Source organism: Strongylocentrotus purpuratus, unplaced genomic scaffold (assembly GCF_000002235.5).
Source record: "Strongylocentrotus purpuratus isolate Spur 01 unplaced genomic scaffold, Spur_5.0 spur5_scaffold_7, whole genome shotgun sequence".
Classification (NCBI taxonomy): Eukaryota; Metazoa; Echinodermata; class Echinoidea; order Camarodonta; family Strongylocentrotidae; genus Strongylocentrotus; species Strongylocentrotus purpuratus.
The window spans coordinates 4726484-4746177 of NW_022145613.1; the positions used below are offsets into that span (position 1 = coordinate 4726484).

The 19694-nt window shown below is 37.3% G+C and overlaps 1 protein-coding gene across 2 annotated transcripts in view; it reads right to left on the reverse strand.

The window, feature by feature from the left end:
• Window positions 1-16964, reverse strand: part of LOC100888694 (alpha-1,6-mannosylglycoprotein 6-beta-N-acetylglucosaminyltransferase A) — a 59907-nt gene extending 42943 nt beyond the window's left edge. For both annotated transcript variants that reach the window (XM_030974715.1, XM_030974714.1), the window contains exons 1-3: window positions 16864-16964; window positions 12014-12974; window positions 7687-7905 (exon numbers count right to left, since the gene is read on the reverse strand). In XM_030974715.1, coding sequence (XP_030830575.1) covers window positions 7687-7905; window positions 12014-12281 — 487 coding nt within the window. In that variant the 5' untranslated portion in view covers window positions 12282-12974; window positions 16864-16964. The remainder of the gene's footprint in view (window positions 1-7686; window positions 7906-12013; window positions 12975-16863) is intronic.
• Window positions 16965-19694: the final 2730 nt, after the last annotated feature.

Here is a 19694-nt window from a genome sequence, read left to right on the forward strand (position 1 = left end):
AATACTATACTGCCGCTATATAGTCCGGAAGAAAGTTTGTAGACAACATAGGCTTGTTTTAATAGATATGTTGCTGTACATGTATGTGTAAACCACAGCAAAATATTGCCATGTTTTTAGTTAACATGTGTGTATGGTATTCACCGAGCTCTTGAGTTGTATGTTACAGAAATGTTAAGTATATTTCCCTTAACATGAACATTTTTTTTAAATGCCGTGATTTTGATGTGTCATATCTGAATGAGGCTTACTTTGTCCCATTTGCAAGCCAAAAAATTGAAAAGGTTAATTCCACAACGGCATTTGAAGGATAATACTAATTTAGAACTTCCCTCAAAATGAAAGGGCTTAAAAATGTCTTTAAGTGGGAAAATAACGACCATTAGTTGTCAAATCGACTTTAGTGATTGCAATACATTTAGTAATAGTCGATTTTCAGACCCTCGTACCGAATGGTCATACGTTTTGTGCTGTGCAAAGAATCAATCAGTTTAATTTTGGCCATTACAAGAAATGGGTTATTGATGAAGGCAAATGCCATGTTTCCTTTTCAGCTCATTTTATGTATGTTATTACCAAAGAAAAAAAAGAAGTCAGTCAGTCACTCAATAGTGTCTGACAGTGAAGTCTAGCTAGTAAACAGGTTTCCTTGTATAATTTGAATATTAGGACACTGCTAACGTTTAAATTTCAAGGACATATAATTCCTGCAAAATTCTACAGAATTTTATGTTGGCTGCAAATGGGACATACATGTACATGTAGTACCTTGAATATGAATTGAAATTATATCACCTTCTGAAAAGTTGACGCATAAATTTGTTGTAGGCAGACGGCACTACTTTATTATTATCATTTTGTATGTTTTGTTTTGTTTTTGTTTTGTATTACTTTTTTTTTTTTTTGGGGGGGGGGGTTCATCAGTACAGTCTATTTATGAAAATGACCTCCCATCCGTTGCAAAACAAAATATTTTAAATGAGTATGTTCAACTGAAACCAAGTTGGCTCCATAGTTGCTTAATTAAAAAAAAAAAAAACTTTTTCAACACTTTTCACCACTTTGGATTTCTTAGAACTTTGTACATGTACATGTATCATACTGACTGCATTTTTATATTATTACTACATGTGTATGTACTGTACATGTATAACAGTTGAAAATATTTTCTGTTGCAGTGAAGTAAAAGGTTCATGCGTCATGAATTATTTTTGTAAGAAATGACTGTGCAATATGATACATCTACCGTATCTTCTTTGTTAAGCTGATTTCTCAAAAGTCTAGTAATCGTAGTATGAATTGTATGGCATATTTCTATGAAATTCTAATTGATCACAAACACAATGCAGATACACACTAAACTTCAGCATTCTTTTTTGTGAATTATTCATATTGGAATAAAATGCTACAATGGAAAACAGAAGACAAGCCATGCATATGACAGTTTGCATGACTTGGAAGCCAGGACGCAGATCAGGTGGGTTGGCTAGCTATCACTTGAGAAGTATCCAGATTCAACCCTTTTCAGCAGTGAATACAAATTATTTCTGAATCAGTTTTGATTACACTCCCTGGGGAGTTGAAGAGTAAAAACAACCTGGCATGTCTCAAAGTATACCAAGAGAGATCACAAAAGTTCAGCCAATCATAAAGATCCAATTTGCAAGATGTGCAATAGATTTTACTTCTTTTATGGGGGAGGAGGTTCCCAACCTTTATTTATCCTGTAGCGAGCAAATAACCTTCGGGCAATGGGATATTGGTGTTCTAGATAAAGATTCATAGAAAAAATGGCATCTTACACCCCCCCCCCCCCCCCCCTCCCCGTTTTGAGTAAGAAAATTGGGGGGAAATAGGGAAGAATAGAGAAAATAAGGAGAAAATATGGGGAAAATCTGGATAAAATTGGGAAGAAAAAAAAATCTAGAAAAAAAACTGGAAGAAAAAAAAGATCAGGAAGAAAAACAAAATCTGGAAAAAATCAACAAAAATCAGGAAACCAATTTAAATCGGGTAATAATCAGGCCTGATGCATGTACATGTAGGCCTACATATATTGTATTTACTCAGAAGGCATGGACAGAATATTACATCAGCATATTTTTCACAAGTGAAACAATATGACATGTCTTATGACTCTACAGACCTACTGCAAACTATGCGAGATGAAAAGCGGTCCTGAGCAGAGGCAAATCTTGAAATGCAGAAGAAAATTGAAAATGGTACGTACATGTAGCCCTATATAAATTAAATACTATTGATTTTTCTCTCCTGGATCTGATGATATACCATCATACACTACGTGTATGACATTTGGGAGTCCCCTGTTTCTATATCTTTACTTTAGAATCATTCAGATTCGTACAGGTGTCATGGTCGAGTGAATATGTCACCGGACTTTGGATCGCAAGGTCCGCAGTTCGAGTCCCGCTGCCGCGGCACAAATATCCTTTGGCAAGACATTAATCTACATTTGCAACACTCGACCCAGGTGATGTAAAGGGGTACCTGGCAGGAATGAATTCCTTGAAATGCTAGAGAGCCGTAATGGCAAAATCCAAATATATATAAATGTATATGAACATGGAAAGAAGAGGTCATCCAGGGTCATCCCCCCCCCCCTCATAAAAAAGAGGGGGGAGGGGGAGGGGGAGGGGGAGGGGGAGGGGGGAGGGGGAGGGGGGGGGGGAGGGGGAGGGGGAGGGGGGGGGGGGGAGGGGGAGGGGGGGGGGAGGGGGAGGGGGAGGGGGGGGGGGGGAGGGGGAGGGGGAGGGGGAGGGGGAGGGGGGAGGGGGAGGGGGAGGGGGGAGGGGGAGGGGGGGGGGGGGGGGAGGGGGAGGGGGAGGGGGAGGGGGAGGGGGAGGGGGAGGGGGAGGGGGAGGGGGGAGGGGGAGGGGGAGGGGGAGGGGGAGGGGGAGGGGGAGGGGGAGGGGGAGGGGGAGGGGGAGGGGGAGGGGGAGGGGGGAGGGGGAGGGGGAGGGGGAGGGGAGAATCATGGATCAAATACCCTCCCCCCACCCTGCTTGTCAGAGCTAACTCTATTAGACAAAATGGCATTTCAGTGTATTTCAGGATGGAACCCAAAACATTCAGAGCAATTTTTTTTAATCAGTGGTCCCCTTTTAGTTTTAGCTTTACTTAGTTATGTAGTTATGTACATGTACATACATGTACACTGTATAGCTGATGAAGTATTTAGGCTTTACATCTGTTTTAAAGGTAAAGACCAGTTATGGTCATGCGATTGCATTGTGAAAGAAACGTTGTGAAATCGATCATAAAAGGTTGATCATCTAGCATCTAGCATCTGCAAGGTTCTGGAATCATCAAAATGATAAAAAATTTGGCCCATTCTTCGTAAAGTTACAAGCACTATACACAGAAAGATGTATATGGGACTACCCTATATCTCTCACAGACCATGAGAGAAACAAATTTACCAAATATATGAATTAGTAGGCGGTTTCCCGGCAATTTTTTTATCATCATGTATTAGTCAAAACATATTCTTTCACATGATTGGTAATGAGAGCTTCCATTTCATTTTTTGAAATTGGGGCGTTTCCAATACTGGTCTTTACCTTTAAGATACATATAATATGTTAAGCTCTATCTATTCATGTGATACATGCATTACTGCAGTAGTGAGTCACTGATGTACCAAGATCTGTGTATTGGAATAAATGCAAACCTCCCAAGGCTGTATATTAATATACTGTTCATGTACATGTATATCAACTGCAGGAGAAGAAAAAAAATGTTCATTTCAGTAGAAAAATGAAATCATCACACACATTAATTTGCTTTCTAGCCTACAGAAGCAACAACACAAAAAACCCAGAAACCAACAACAAAAAAACACTTTGTATTCATGTTAGTCACAGTGTTATATTTGATAAATGTAAAAAGATTTGATTTCAAAAGAAACATACTACTGTACATTGCCAGTTTACAACCTGGGGGAAACCACAGGATGAAAACATGTTTCAGGAGACCGAAACTGAAGAAGTTATGACATGATGTTTTTTTTGTTTTAAATACATTAATAAGCAGAGCATTCTGTAATCAAAAGTAGCATAGGGGGTTTCAGATTGTGAATGAGAAGTTGAGAATAGTATTTTTTTAAAAACATTTACATGTATGTATTGGTATTGGAATGAAAGAAATACAAATTATTTTAAATGCTGAAATACCCAAGCTGCACTTATTTCTGTAAGTAGCGTAAAGAGGTTTCAGACTATGAAATGAAAACAGCATGTGTGTACAGTGTACTGTACATGTATAGATTGAGGAAAAAAAGAGAATTTTTATTACATTCTGAAATAAATATAAGCTGCACCTATTTCTGTAATCACAAGTAGCATAGGGGGTTCAGATTATGAAAGAAAACACCATGGACAAGTATTGATATGGAAAAGAGCGATACAACTTTTGTTTAAATTCCTGAAATATGTAAAGCTGCATCTACATGTACAGTTTATTTCTGTTATCACATGTAGCGTAGAGGCAGGGTTTCAGAATTGCAGATTATGAAATGAAAAAGCATGTAGAATACACACTATACATGTAGTATTGTACCTGTATGGTAAAGAAAGAGACATTTTTTTCTTTATTTTCTGAAATATGATGATGTAAGCTGCACATGGTTGTGAAATCACAAGTAGCATACATGTATAGGGAATACAGATGAGACTCCTTACCACGCAGTCTACGAACTACGAACTTGCGTATCATCATCATTGTCAAGGTAGTATTAACTTCCGCTTCCACCAGGTTGACAAAGTCGGGATCTTCATTATTAAAAGCAAGAGGCACGTACAATGTATGCATAGCAAAATCACATTCCGCAGGCTGGCCAAGGGTTGGGTTACATGAATGAAAAGCCATGATCCTTTCTTTTTTTCATATAGATTTTTTTGTTGAAATGCCTCATAAAATTGAATAAGTTCTTTATAAATGTAGGTATTTCTAAGTTTAATGACTTCTATCAATTTTATCCATTAAGGAACATCTGTTCCTAGAATTAAGTCTCTATTTTGAGCTCACATGTACATGTACATTTGCCATATTTGACATTTTAGCAATAATCAATAACCTTGACGTTGACATTGTTTGATAATTATTTATATCGTTAAAACATAATCCCTGAGATAAACATGTACATGTATGTTTGCTGTTCACCGTGCTCCCTGGATGATAAATGTTTTTATCATAAAAGATCACATTAAACCAAGTTAATTATTAATCACAAAATAAAGATTATTGCACTCCCTGTTCTTTTTCTCCAGCAGAAACATCAAGCATTACAATTTGATTTCTCATTACATAAAAATTGGATAGCAACCGCTGGATATTTTGCCAAATAGTGGGATATTTTGCAAACTATCCCAAGATATCTTGGGATGACAATGCCGACCAAATATCCCACTAATTGCAACTTCGGGCTGATGAAGAGGCAAATTAGCCGGATAGTTTGCGATCGGGATAGTTCAAATAGCGCGATATTTGGCAATGTCGAGCTCGTGAAGACAGGCCTTTATTTGCTTGATACTGAAAATGTCCTTCACCATTGTTGATGCAAGAATAAACATATTTCATAAAGGGGTTGTGTAAACTCAAATTATTAAAGGTAATTCAAAGTTTTGGGAAATTTGAAAATTGGGTGGAAAGTGATTTTTTACAATTTTGATATATTTGGATGCCCCTGTGGATGTATTTTAAGCACAAGAAAAATTAGCGGTTAAAACCATTCTCCTTTCGAGAAAAATTGAATATAAAAATTTACCAGTGCTCGCGGTAAATTTTGATAAATTTCAATTAGCGCCTACGGCCGTACAATGGTAGCTGTGACCATGAAAATCTCAGAATATGTAGTTGTGATACATAATTTCCAAACGGGAATAGCTAATTGGTCGATTTTAGTCAAGAAACATTGTTTTATAGCTTAATTAATATCTTGACCTTGAGAGGGAGCTATATAACATAAATAGTTTATTATTCACAAATTCATAACTTTAGACTCCATTTCAACTGCAACAACGATCCCTGAATATTGTAGGATCGCATATGCTTCTAATGTTCATTTGAACCAAATTCATGACCCCATCCCAAAACTTTGTATTACCTTTAAGGTTCTACTGTCTAGTACAGGGAAAATTTGAGAGGTGCTCAAAGCATACACCACAGACTGGCCTGTACATGTATTTCAAACTAATCAATTTAAAAAAAATATTAAAACCTTATTTCCCATTAACTTTCACAGATCTGTTTCTCTCATTCTCATTCTGCTTTTATAAAAACATACAGAATGGTGGAGTTTGCCTTTAGTTTGTTGTTCTTCTGTACACCATTGTAGTTTCATCACGCTTTGCTAATCAAGCTAACATAATTAATTGTTTACATAATCATAATGATAAGGTTTACAGCTTTGATTTAATTAGCAATAACCATAAAACTACAGTAGTAAGGAATACATTCATAATAATGAGGATCATTTTATACCCTGTTATGAACATTTCAAAGTAACATTGCACACTTTCTCTCAAACAAGTGATTCATCAGTACCTCATCCACAAATTAACGTTCAGAGTGCCAATAAGTAAACATTCAGAAAAAGTCAAGTGAGTCAATAGTCAAAGTCAGTACTTTGTACTGTCCTTGTTTAAAGGACAAGTCCACTCTAAAAATAACTAACTTTAAATAGAAGCAGAAAAATCAGACAAACCAATCAAAAAAAGTTTGAGCAAACTCGGATAACTAATAAGAAAGTTATGAATTTTTGAAAAAGTATTTAAAACTATGGAACAATGAGATTCACAACACAAATTGCCAATATGGTCATAAGTTTGTGACTTCATGTCCTCACTATTTATCAATTGCTTATATAGTTTAATCCCATTAATTTCCCTTTTTATCCCCAAAAATTTGATTTCCCCATGCCTTTGCTCAGGTTATATGATTTGTATCATATTGCGTGCATGACATTTCACAAAATCTTTTATCAATCTAACTTGCATCAATCTAACATGGATGCTGGTGTGAAGAAATAGATTCTTAGGCAGAAAATAGGAAATTTATATTATCAATATAAAGAAAATAATTAGTGGAGAGTGAGGACATAATGTCACAGACTCATGACTGAGTGGCCATTTTGTCTAGTGATTTTCAAAGTTTTCATATCATTAAATTCATAACTTTCTTATTAGTTATTCGATTTTGCTCAAACTTTATTTGATTGGTTTGTCTGGTTTTTCTGCTTCTAAGATTGAAAGTAAGTTATTTTTGGAGTGGACTTGGCCTTTAAGTCCTTATCAGAGTAATATGAATGTTACATGTACATGTACATGTACACGTACATTGTACATGTATGTTTATTACATGGATGTGTCGCTTGTGTTTAATATCAGTTTTCATTATAATTCTACAGTCTACAGTGTTTGAGAATATTTAGATAAACTTACATTGTAAAATTATTGGGCATATGGCCTCAATGCAATAAATAATGACATGAAGCACAACTTGATGTTCATTGAATGAAAATCACACATCACTGACGTTGACATACATGCATTTGGCTTTTCACGATGCAATGAACAACGACTTTTAATTTAAAAGCGGCCTGTGAACTGGACTGTTCTCTTACTTTTGGATTTGCTCCTTCCATATGTATACTAATAGATCACTGACCTTTTGCTTTGTTAACGGCCTCCTTTGAATCCATTCCATCTCCTCCACCTCCCTCTCCGTCTTTGTGTTCCATGCTCACTCCATCCTGATGAAGTCCAGATGATATATTCCGGAGAAGGTTCTGTGTGCCATTGCTGATTGCATGGTCGACTTTCTTCTCTAATTTACCCAGTCTCTCTAATATGCTGTCCAGCAGCACAGCCATGGTTTTTTTGAGATCTGCAGCATGCAATGGGGGTGAGCAAGTGAAGGAAAGTGATAGGCCTGCATGTATTGCGTGACTATTATGTAGATACCTGTTGAGGAGCAAACTTGATGTCATTTTTTTGGGGGGGGACCTTCTCATTGTCTATGCAGGAACCTACATGTAATATCAACATCAACAAAAATTCAACACATTTCCATGTACTTACATGTACAGTACACGTACATTCTCATTTTATGGGTTTTGTACAGTATGCGCCTTTACTGTGCATACAGTGTATCATGTCAGGCCGATTTTGCATCATGTCAATTTCAAAATTTGATGTACTGTACATGTAACATGTACATGTACATGTAGACTGTTCGTATATCGGTACTCTAATATTTCAAAAATGAAAATTGTAACCTTAGTGCTACTTTCTTTTGACCATTCTTACATGTACATGTAAGTACTATATTATTTGAATGTATCAAAAGTTGATTGTTGAAAAGATTTCTACAGTGCTAAATCCGTCTACACGTGCATGTACTTCGGACAAAGGTGTCTGGAATGGAATTGTAGATTTCATTCCAAATTAGCCTGTTCTTGGCCTGCAAAGCCAGAAGAGAGGTAATGAATTATTTCCTCTTTCTGCCCTTCCAAGTTCAACTTCAGGTCAGTTGACAATCTTCTCCCTCATCTCAAATACGTACAGTACCTCAAAAAATATGTAGGGTGTACAACTGAACATGGTATGGTGTATGAATTTCCTGCCCAAACCAGAGTGCATTGATACACTTTTCTTCCGAATAGGGCTTTGGATAGGATAGGGCCAACACATGACAATTTATTATTTATAATTTCAGCGATATTACATACGTACATGTATTAGTATTCATTTTCTCTATACAGTGTGTCCCGAAAAAAACTATACACTTTTGAAATGGCTGCCGAATAACAAATATATGATTCTAGGGGAAAAGTTATATATGTATGGAAAGCTCATATACTCAACTTTCATATGACACCAAAAGTTGCGAAAATAATTGATGCTCGGGTGAGCACTGCTCACTTTTGTAAAGGGTATGAAAATTAGGTTGCGCAGGAATTAGCCTTCCAATGTGTGAGAGGTAAATCCTTTGGAGCTTACGGAATTGAGGATGATATGACCAATTTATGATCAATTGTGATGAGTTTGAGTTTGCTGAGTGAAATGTTTGGTTTATGGGATTAACATTTTATGCATGAGTGAACAGGAATTGCGTTTTTTATTGTAGCACTGTAACTTCCCTGTTAGACTCAGTGGTGTGTTCATGGGAGTCAGGATGGGGTGATGGTACATGTTGTAATTTCCATGTTACAAACTGTTATTCTCTTACATCTGTGACTTCGAATAAAAACCTTCACCCCACATTTCAATTATTGTAAGATTAGTTGAACATCTCATTGATTTATTCAATACCCAGGTAGGGATAATGTAAATCGAATATTCAAATACGGTTTGTTGAAAAAGGGAATGTCCAAGATGTCGGCTACTTATTCTTCAGGTAAATGGTAACTGAAATGTGGGGTGAAGGTTTTTATTCAAAGTCACAAATGTAAAAAATAACAGTTTGTAACATGGAAATTACAACATGTACCATCACCCCATCCTGACTCTCATGAACACACCACTGAGTCTACCAGGGAAAGTTACAATGCTACAATAGAAAAATGAAATTCCTGTTCCGTGCATAAAAGTTTGGTTTAATAAACCATGGAATTCACTCAGCAAATCATGAATTTATCATATCACCCTCAATGTTGTAAGCTCCAAAGGATTTACCTCTCACACATTGGAAGGCTAATTCCTGCGCAACCTAATTTTCATACCCTTTACAAAAGTGAGCAGTGCTCACCCAAGCATGAATTATTTTCGAACTTGTTGGTGTCATATGAAAGTTGAGTTTATGGGCTTTCCATACATATACAACTTTTTCCCCTAGAATCATATATTTTTTATTCGGCAGCCATTTTAAAAGTGTATAGTTTTTTTCGGGACACACTGTATAACCAAGGCTTTTACATGTCCATAACATACTCTGTGGTAAGGCTGTGCACAACAGTGTAATGAGGTAACCGAGTACACTCCCAGGCTCACAAGCGAATACCCGAATATTCGGACGCCATGTTTTTTTTTTTTAATTTTGAATTTTTTTGAATTTTTTTGAATTTTTTTGAATTTTTTTGAATTTTTTGATTTTTTTGATTTTTTGATTTTTTTGATTTTTTTACCACTACCATACCACTCGGCAGTTTCCCAGGTCCCTCGCCGAAAACGCATGCAATTTTCCTAGAGTTGCAGTTGAAGGCGCCGATTTAATAAGAATAATAACAGTAAACAATGCTGTTTTAAAAACCAAAGATGGCCGAATAATCCATTGTCCTCCGAGTCCAAACAGAAATCTGGACATTTAGTCCGAGTTTCTGAAAGGTGAGTTTGACAGCGCTCGAGTTGGGAAACATTTTTACCGACGGTACCATGCCAGTGGCCACCGCTCTCCCTGGCACGGGTAAACGTGGGCCTGGACATTTTTTTTTTTTTTTTTTTTTTTGCGGCCGAATATTCGGGTACGAAAAATCGTACCCGAGTAGTTGTCGACCGTGCGACCAAAGTTACATGTAAACCGTCTCCAGCGCCTACAAAACTGGGCAGCACGTCTTGTGTTTGAGGTCGGTAGAAGTCATTCAGCTCAACCATTAATTAATTCCCTTCACTGGCTTCCAATTCAACAGCGAATCATTTTTAAGTTACTCTTATATGTCTATAAATCATTGCACCACCTAGCTCCTAATTACCTGTCTAATTGTTTAACTTTATATACACCAAGCAGAAATCTCAGATCTTCAAATGATAACCTCCGTCTAAATTATCCAATTACACGTGTCCAAGCCGGGGATAGGACTTTCACGGTAGCAGCATCCAAAGGGTGGAATAATCTCCCCATGTCCATCAGACAATCTGCCTCTATCGATATTTTTAAGAAGGCTCTGAAAACTCATCTCTTTACATGAATTCTCCTCTATGTTTAATTATTTAATTTAATCAATTGAATTTAATATTTTATATGGAATATCTAATTGTAGCCTTTAATTACTACATGTAGTAAAGACCAATATTATTATTTGATGTTAGCGCTCTGAGCCTTATGGGAATGGCGCCCTAAATGTTCATTGTATTGTATTGTATTTATGCTGCGCAAAGATTCAATCAGTTTAATCTTGGCCATCACAAGAAGAGGGTTAGTGATGTAGATAAATGCTCATGTACCCTTTACAGCTCATTTTATGTATGTTATTACCAAAGAAGAAAAAAAAGCCAGTCAGGCACTCAATAGCGTCTGACAGTTAAGTCTAGCGAGTAAATGGGTTTCCTTGCATAATTTGAATATGAGGACACTGCTAACGTTTAAATTTCACAGATAGGACATACATGACATATTCATAATTCCTGCCAAGTTCTACAGCATTTGAGGTTGGCTGCAAAAGGGACATAAATGTAGTACCTTTAAATGACCTCTAAATACTGGCGTAGGTTACAATGAAGGGTTTCATTCTCCTTTAAACAAATTCATCCCGAGTCCTGAAATATTCATTTGCTACTGCTTGTCATAGTAATATTAAAGAGCAGCAATGGTGAAAGATTGTCGCTAAAATTTAGCAATCACTGCTTATTACTCTTTTGATGATTTAGCCAGCGTATTCTGATGTATGAAAAATTTGGCAAATACGCTGACATACATACGTCAAATGAGTTATGGGTAAATTTTGTATTTTAGTGAGCACGCTGGTATACAGTACATGAACAACTTAGTACTTACTGTACATGTAGAGGTATATTGTAAGTAATGCGATTGTTGACACACGTTTACACACGTTACATGAACTTGTAAGTTACACGTATAAAGTCGACATACGTCGAGATAATAGGGACTTTTCGATTTGCACGACGAGAACGTGGACTGCAACGTGTGACATCCTTTTAAAGCACTGCCAGAGCCTTTAATGGACATCACACGTGACTGCCAGTGCCTTAAAAGGAAGTCACACGTCCACGTCCACGCAAATCGATCCAAAAGTCCCTAATGAAAAATGTTAACTTACCATAACTTGAATATGCTTCTGGCAAATTTTTGCCCTCCCCGGCCCCTTGTTCATCAGACAAGGCCTTCACATACTGCTTGCTCAGTTCCAATATTTGCTCCTTGAGTTTAACACTCTCTGGAACATCCGGCTCCGTGCGGTACAGGGCAAATGTGAACAAGGTATACGTCCACATAATCATGGTAAGGAATACAATGATTCCAAAGCGTCTTGATAGGATTGGTGGTGACGCGAACCATGATCTGCGAGTTCTGCTTTGGTTTCGCATTATTCCGATCAATCTCTAACCGTTAGTACAAGATGTATCTGTATCTCCTCCTCACTTGTAGCCCAGAATAATCTTGCAGAGGACTAGTCCAAGTCCACTATTCCAATATCATCTCTGCAAAAGCATCTTTATTACGATGATACTTTCCCCAGCAGGTAAAAGAATTTCAACGCCTTCTGGACACTACCAGTCCACCACAAAGCTAGAGAACTTTCAGCAGAACAGCAATATCAACTTTCATCATATCCTCACTCACCACTTCCTTCCATTTGCAATGCTAGTTTATAATTGCATATATCGAAACAGCTCCACTGCAAGACACAGTATTTATTGATTTTTAGATGCTTGATGATTAATTCTTAAGTATTGAATGGTTCCTCTGCCTTCAAGCTATTTGCAAATTTCAGTATTTCACCATTTTGTACACGTATCTGTCATACATGTAGCTCCATTACTTTTTGGTGGTTAAATGTGTATGTTCATCTACATGTGCATGTCATGTAGTTCTGGATGAAATTTACAAGCAGAAGCCCCTTTCATTCCACCGATTAGCGCCTCCCATTTAATAAAGGCGGAAAAAATCCTACTCTCTATTCTCAATGGCCCTTATAATAGTGACCTACAATCGCAAACGTTGGATGGGTTTTCCAGGCAGCAAACCACTCTCTATTGTTGCATTCAGGCACCAGTATACTAGTAAAGAAAGACAGAAAGAAAGAAAGAAAGTTAACAATTGATGTAAAACATAACATCACTTTGTCTGCAATGTAAATATTTTCAATTTGAAAGGGATTCATTGATTCATACCACTGGCAAACATAAATGTACCAACATTGAACTGGAAGGAAGTCCCTAATACATGTACATACCTTAACAATACAGGGGTGATAGTGAGCACTAAAAAAAAAAAAAAACTCAAACACACCCCCCTTGAGTAAAAAAATAAAAATTTTGGGAAAAGAAAATGGAATCTAACAACATTCCTGCCTTTTGAGTAAGAAAATTGGGAAAAAAATTGGGAAACGATTTAAATCAGGTAATTATCAGGCCTGCAATAACATACATGTAGGTGTACGCTTTGCTCTAAAAGTCAATTGGTAATTTAGAACACTATATTTTACCAAAATTCTGGCGGGGATATTTCACCATGTAAATTCCTCTTTATTTTTATTTTTTTAATGAATATATAATTGGAATGGCTTTAAAAAATGAAATTGTTGTGATAAATCATGTAATTTGAAAACAATTGTTAAAGATAAAGATCAGTTTTGGTCATGCGATTGCATTGTGAAAGAAACGTTGTGGAATCGATCAGAAAAGGTTGATCATCTAGCATATAAGTATTGGTGTGTACTGCAAGGTTCTGGAATCATCAAAATGATAAGAAATTTGGCCCAGTCTTGGTAAAGTTACAAGCACCGTACACAGAAAGATGTATATGGGACTACGCACACGTGCGTTATATCTATCACATCCCAATAGATAAACTAGTTTACCAAATATATCAATTATTAGGCGGTTTCCCGGCAAAATTTGTATCATGTATTAGTCAAAACATATTCTTTCACATGATTGGTAATAAGAGCTTCTACTTCATTTTTTTTAAATTGGGGCGTTTCCAATACTAGTCTTTACCGGCTTTAATACCTAATCATTTATATTCAGAGCATTTTGTTAAAGGGAGTGGGTAGTCAGTTTCCATGTGCAGAAGGTCGTAATTCGCTGACACCAGACTTGGTGGAAATACCATTAATGGGAGTACAAATCTGCACACAGCAAACCCGTTGGCCTGTCAAGAATTACCCCCTAGTCTCTCGGAGCATGCTCGGAGATTTCTCGGGTTAAGGAAAAGCAAAGCATAAGGTCTAATGGTCATAAAACTCAAGGCTAACCCTGGTGATTGACAACACCTGTTATTGGGTAAACACCCGAACGAACGGTGTCGAATTCCCCATGAGAGCTGACTCCTATGTGACTTTAACATGCACCATGCAGCCAATGTTTACAAACCATTATTGAAATAAACCACTACCTGTATTGCTTTCAATTGGAATGATAAGTTACTGTAGCAGAACAGAAATACAAATTTGCAAGGTTCATATTTGTTTATAATGCTCTGGGTACACAAGAGATGGAATCATTCTGAAAAGCTGCACACTTGTTAAAGCTTATCTGCCGTAGTTTATAGGAGGGATTAGACTGCCCTGCAAGGTCACTGGACAGGTGGTTATCTCATCAACTCAGCTCTCAGTTAACATAAGAAAAGAGGATCATGGGGGACCAATGGTCACCGATTAGGCATTGTTTTCTATATAGAGGGCGCAAGTAGCTACAAGTAGTGCAGTGGGCCTTTAACCCATTGCCTACTGGAACCGGGTGGTCCCTGTATTAAGCCTATGGCAATGAGAGAATTCAGTAGTCAACAGGTTAACATTAAATAACCAGTAAACCAAGTATTTTTAAAGAAGGAGTCCTATCTAGCCCATTCCCTTTGTACCATCTTCGAAGTCGCCAGGAGAAAATATGTGAGGCATGTGCTTAACAGGACCTTCCTTGCAGATACGGTACGTAGACAAAAGATTCCTGCCTAGCTGCAAACTAACAGGCCATTTTCAAAGGGAAATATGCTTTTGTAATTTGTAATGATAGTCACTTTTCGCTACCAATCGTCTGATAATACGAGCAGTACACAGTGCTTATCGGTACCTTTACTGTAGGCAAGCGAAAGGAAATGAAGCTAACTTTGTTGAAATATTGATCAAAATTACTTGACTGGGCATGTGTGGGCACTAATCTGACATCATAAAGAACTGTACATGTACATGAACAAATTCACTTTTATTTTCGTGAGCCGGAGTAATCAGAAAAGTGTCAAAATGCAGGTTATAGAACTGTAAAATTGAACTATTTTTCACTAATTTAAGCTGCTGTCACACAATGTAAGAAAATTTCTTGACACAATTAGACTTAAATTGTATTCATGTACTATCTTATCATCTGTTCGATTTTCCACTTAGTTCAAATAAAAAGTTTAATATTTAGGATATTTCTTTGTGAAAAAAATCACTACCGGTACTCAAGCTTTCCAATGATATTGGCGGCTTTGAACCTCAGACATCAAAGGTAACAGCACACCTGTATTTTCCATTGTGCAACTTTAGACGGCAGCTGCTTGGAATAATTTGCTGCTAGTTGGGTCTCCAGGCCCAACTGGCAACATTATTCCAAGCAGCTGCCGTTTCCTAAGGTTGCACAGTAGAATCTACAGGTGTGCTGTTTAATATTGGGTTTATGAATATTCGTATACCGGTATTACTGGGTCAAGCCGGGCTGACTCATACATAGCTATCGGACATTCGATCAACTCAAACCAAGATGGCTGACAACAAATCATGTTGACTACAAGACTTTCTCGGATTAATCATTAATTCAGGATCTAAATGAGCAAGCCATCATATTAGTCAAAGTAGATATTTCTGTCTGTGTTATTTTTAATTTTAAATAAGGTTCAGTGTAATATTGTAGCCAAAGTGGATATATGAAGACATAAAGAGTGAAAAACTTGTTGCATATCTCATTCATCGTGGTCCGGCCGAACCGAACCATTCCTCCCGTACAGTTCCCCATAGGACGATCTTCAGTCTATGTAGACACTATGGCCCGAATTCACAAAGGAGGTTTGTCAACAAACCGAGGTTTATATACAAACCTGTGAGAAGGCTCACGGGGGCTCTTTTTGGGGGGGAAGAGCCCCCGTGGACAAAAAATTAATTTGAGCCCTGGTAATATTACATATTGACTTTGCCATTGGCATTGAACTCAAGTTGCGCTTAAGTTAAGTAGGCCCTCTCTCACTTAAATTTGAAGCCACTCGAGCGGATCGGCCAATGAGAGCGCGTAAACTCACTGTACAGGTACTCACTGTACAGCGCTCAATGCGCAAAGTTCTTCGTAAATGGGCTACCCTGACAAAAGATTAGAAATAAATAAAATAATAAAAAATAAAACAGGTTTTAGATCTAGACTAGACTAGATCTAGAAATCTATGTCAAACCGCTGCACAATTACACCATACCGTACCGACGAAGGGCCTGGGGTGCGGGCGTGTGTGAAGTAGACAACTTCACGCACGCTCGTGCGCCTACACCCCTTCATCGTAATTCGTATTGTATTCTAGTTGTGCAGGAGAAACCTGTGTGACTGTCACTGTGAGAAAGTGAATATTATGTCTTCGTTTTCAGGAAAAATACTTCAAAAAGATTTTAAAATTGACACAAAAGGGATATGAAATATAATGAATTTATATCATGACCATTATTTGAACAAGTGATGAAGATTAAGTTAATATTTTGGTATGTTTTAGTAGGGTATCTCCACGCCGGAGTTATGGGTTAAAAAGTGGATACGAAAGTATACACTGGCGCCGCTGACCCTATCCAAATAAGAAAAAGTAGAAGGTCGAGATCTGTAAAAGAGGCTAACGAACGAAAGAGACAGAAATTTTCGGTCTAGTGTCTAGTTCTAAAGTTAACTTCTAGATATAAAGTGGCAACACTAAAGCCTTTAAAACAGTTGAACTTACCTAAATCCTAAAAGATGAGAGAGAAAACCTCAAGGAGTCAAGCATCGACTGCATACCCAACGAGCATCTCACGTAACTAACAGTCTTCGTGCAGTCTTGGTTTTTCTAACGTACACCGTACCGTACCAGCCATGCCATATAGCCAGCCGCTATTACCCTGCATAGCTAGCTATAGCACCTTCGTACGGTCGGCGCGTACGATGTCGAGTTACTATAGTTCACGATGGGGGCAGTATACAGTTTACACCCTGAATTGTTAGAAAATAATAATAATAATCACATTTATAGGGCGTTTCTAAGCTAAGCGCACAGGTGGTACTGTCTAACTCAGTAAAATTATTCAACATGTATAACTTAAAAGCAAAAAAATAAAATAAAATATTATTAATACAATCGACATAGTCACGACCAGGGTGCAAAACCATTTGCACTTGGGTCCAAAAATGAAGTATGCAATAGAGGAGATTCATCAACCCCTTATTGTTCATCCATAATAACCCTAAACGAATGAAAACCAACAAAGAGATATCACACATGGCAGGGCGCAAACAAGTGTTAAAAGGCACCAAAGCTTGTATTGGAAGGAAGAGTGGAAGGAGGTAGACCGAGAGGGAGACCCAGAATCAACTGGGAAGAGAATGTCAAGAACTGGAGTGGAGTACTAAAACTGCAAGAGTGCACCAGAATGGCAGAAGTATTATTAATCTATTAACACAATGGAGACCATAAAAAGCAGTGCATGATAACGTCTTTTTAAATCAAGTAACAGTTAAATACACAGTTATATCCAGAGTTATCATGTGTTTGGTTAAGTTACCAGATGAGTTGAATATCTTCTCACAATATTTGCACTTGAAAGGGTTTCTCTCCAGCGTGCGTTCTTTTTTTCTTTCTTTTTTTTCTCTTTTTTTTCTTTCTTTTTTCCCCTTTTTTTGTTTGTTTGTTTTTTGGGCCGCCCAAGGGGGGGGGGGGGTTTAAACTCCCTAACCCCCCCCCCCGTAGATCTGCGCTTGTTTAATCTTGTGGTTATCTTGTGGTTTCCAAACCACAAGATACTTGTAAGATTTTCTTTTTTTTTACCGTCTGAATTGGCTTTCACCGTGTGAATGCGGCTAATAACAATAAACACAATTACAATAATGATGAGGATTATTATTATCATCATCATAATTATTATTATCATTAATATTACAATTGTTATCATTATTATTGTTACTATTATTATCATCATTATGACTTATTAAGTAAGCAAATATCATTCCCCAAAACCTGGAGGGATGATTGTACATGCCATCCCCCCACCTTGTGAGGTGGGGGGGGGGATGCATCCCCCTCATCCCCCGTTGTCTACGCCCCTGGTTGCAATCAACCTCCGAACCGGGAGATAGATCCTGAACGATATTGGTTATAATTTTATGAACAGCAAGGGAGTGGTAGACGGACACTTATACACAAAGCTACTGAAATGAAATTTTCAAGCATTATTTACCACAAATTATTTAATACACAAATATTTTGATCTTCTTTGGGGAATTTCTTGGCCATTTGTGAAAAATAAATAATTTAGATGCAGTATAGAGGTAACACAAGGTCAAATCTGATAAATGCCATTTTTCGAAAACCTAAACACTTTTTTAAAAGCCAACCAAACATTGGTAAATATTCCAAACATTAGTCCCATCTGTATATATATAAAAAAAAAAGATCAAATTGCTAGGAAAGCTCGTTTCATATTAAGTTGTCCAAAATAAAATCCTATACGGACACTACATTTTTATTATAATTTATGCATGCTATTCTTTGATGCAATCCATTTGCTTTTTTTCTGCCAACATTATTGTTGCTGCATAATTATCTTGATGCAAACAGAGAGTATCTTTTCAAATCCTCATTACCAAGTCTCTTGGATACTGGATAGGATTTAAAGGGAGGTCCAATAGAAGCAGAAAAATATGACAAACAGAAACATAGGTTGTTCTATGCAGTTCCAGGGGTGGCCCCATAACTATAGCAAGAGTCTAAGTAAATGTGGTCTAGTTGGTTGCCAGATGCTAAGCAATATTGATTATCAGCTGATTGCTGGTCGCTACTGGTAATCAACTGTTTATTCAACTGTTCAACAGTAAGCGTTGTTTCCAATATGGAAATTGGTAAACTGGATCCAACTGGTACCAGATGGTAACTGGTATTCCAATCGGAATCAACTGGTAGTTGATTCCAGTATTCCAAAATCCATATTGAAACCAGTTCACTTAACTGGAATCAACTGGTACCAGTACCGGTTGGTTCAACTGGTATCTAACTGTTTTTTTTTTTCGACCTGGGTGGTATACTTGTAAAACCTTGGACAGTGTACGCCGAAAAACAGGAACAAAGCATTAAAAAAAAAGAAGGGATAATTAATCTATATGCAAAATTATTATGGTATAATCAATAACCTTTTCTGATACGTTTATTCAATAATCCTCATATGTTCGGTGATCGTTGTTGGTGGTGCGGTGGCAATTAAACCAGTATTCATAAAATCCTCAGCTATTATACAAAATGTCGGTAAGCAAGTCAAAAGCGACCTCAGTCTATTTTTTTCTCTCTCTCTCTCTCCATCAAATAGTAAGCTTATTTTATCGAGAGAAATTGTGAGCAAAAACGTAGACGATGAGATATTTCATAATTTATATGTAACTCCCCTCAAAGGGGGTGTCTTCAAAAGAAGGTATTTTCCATAGTCCTCAGAAGGCACTAGTCACACACGTACTATAGCATGACTGTGCGCGCAAGTGTTTATGTGTGTGTGTGGACATACACTACAATACATTTTGTAGGTAGGCAAT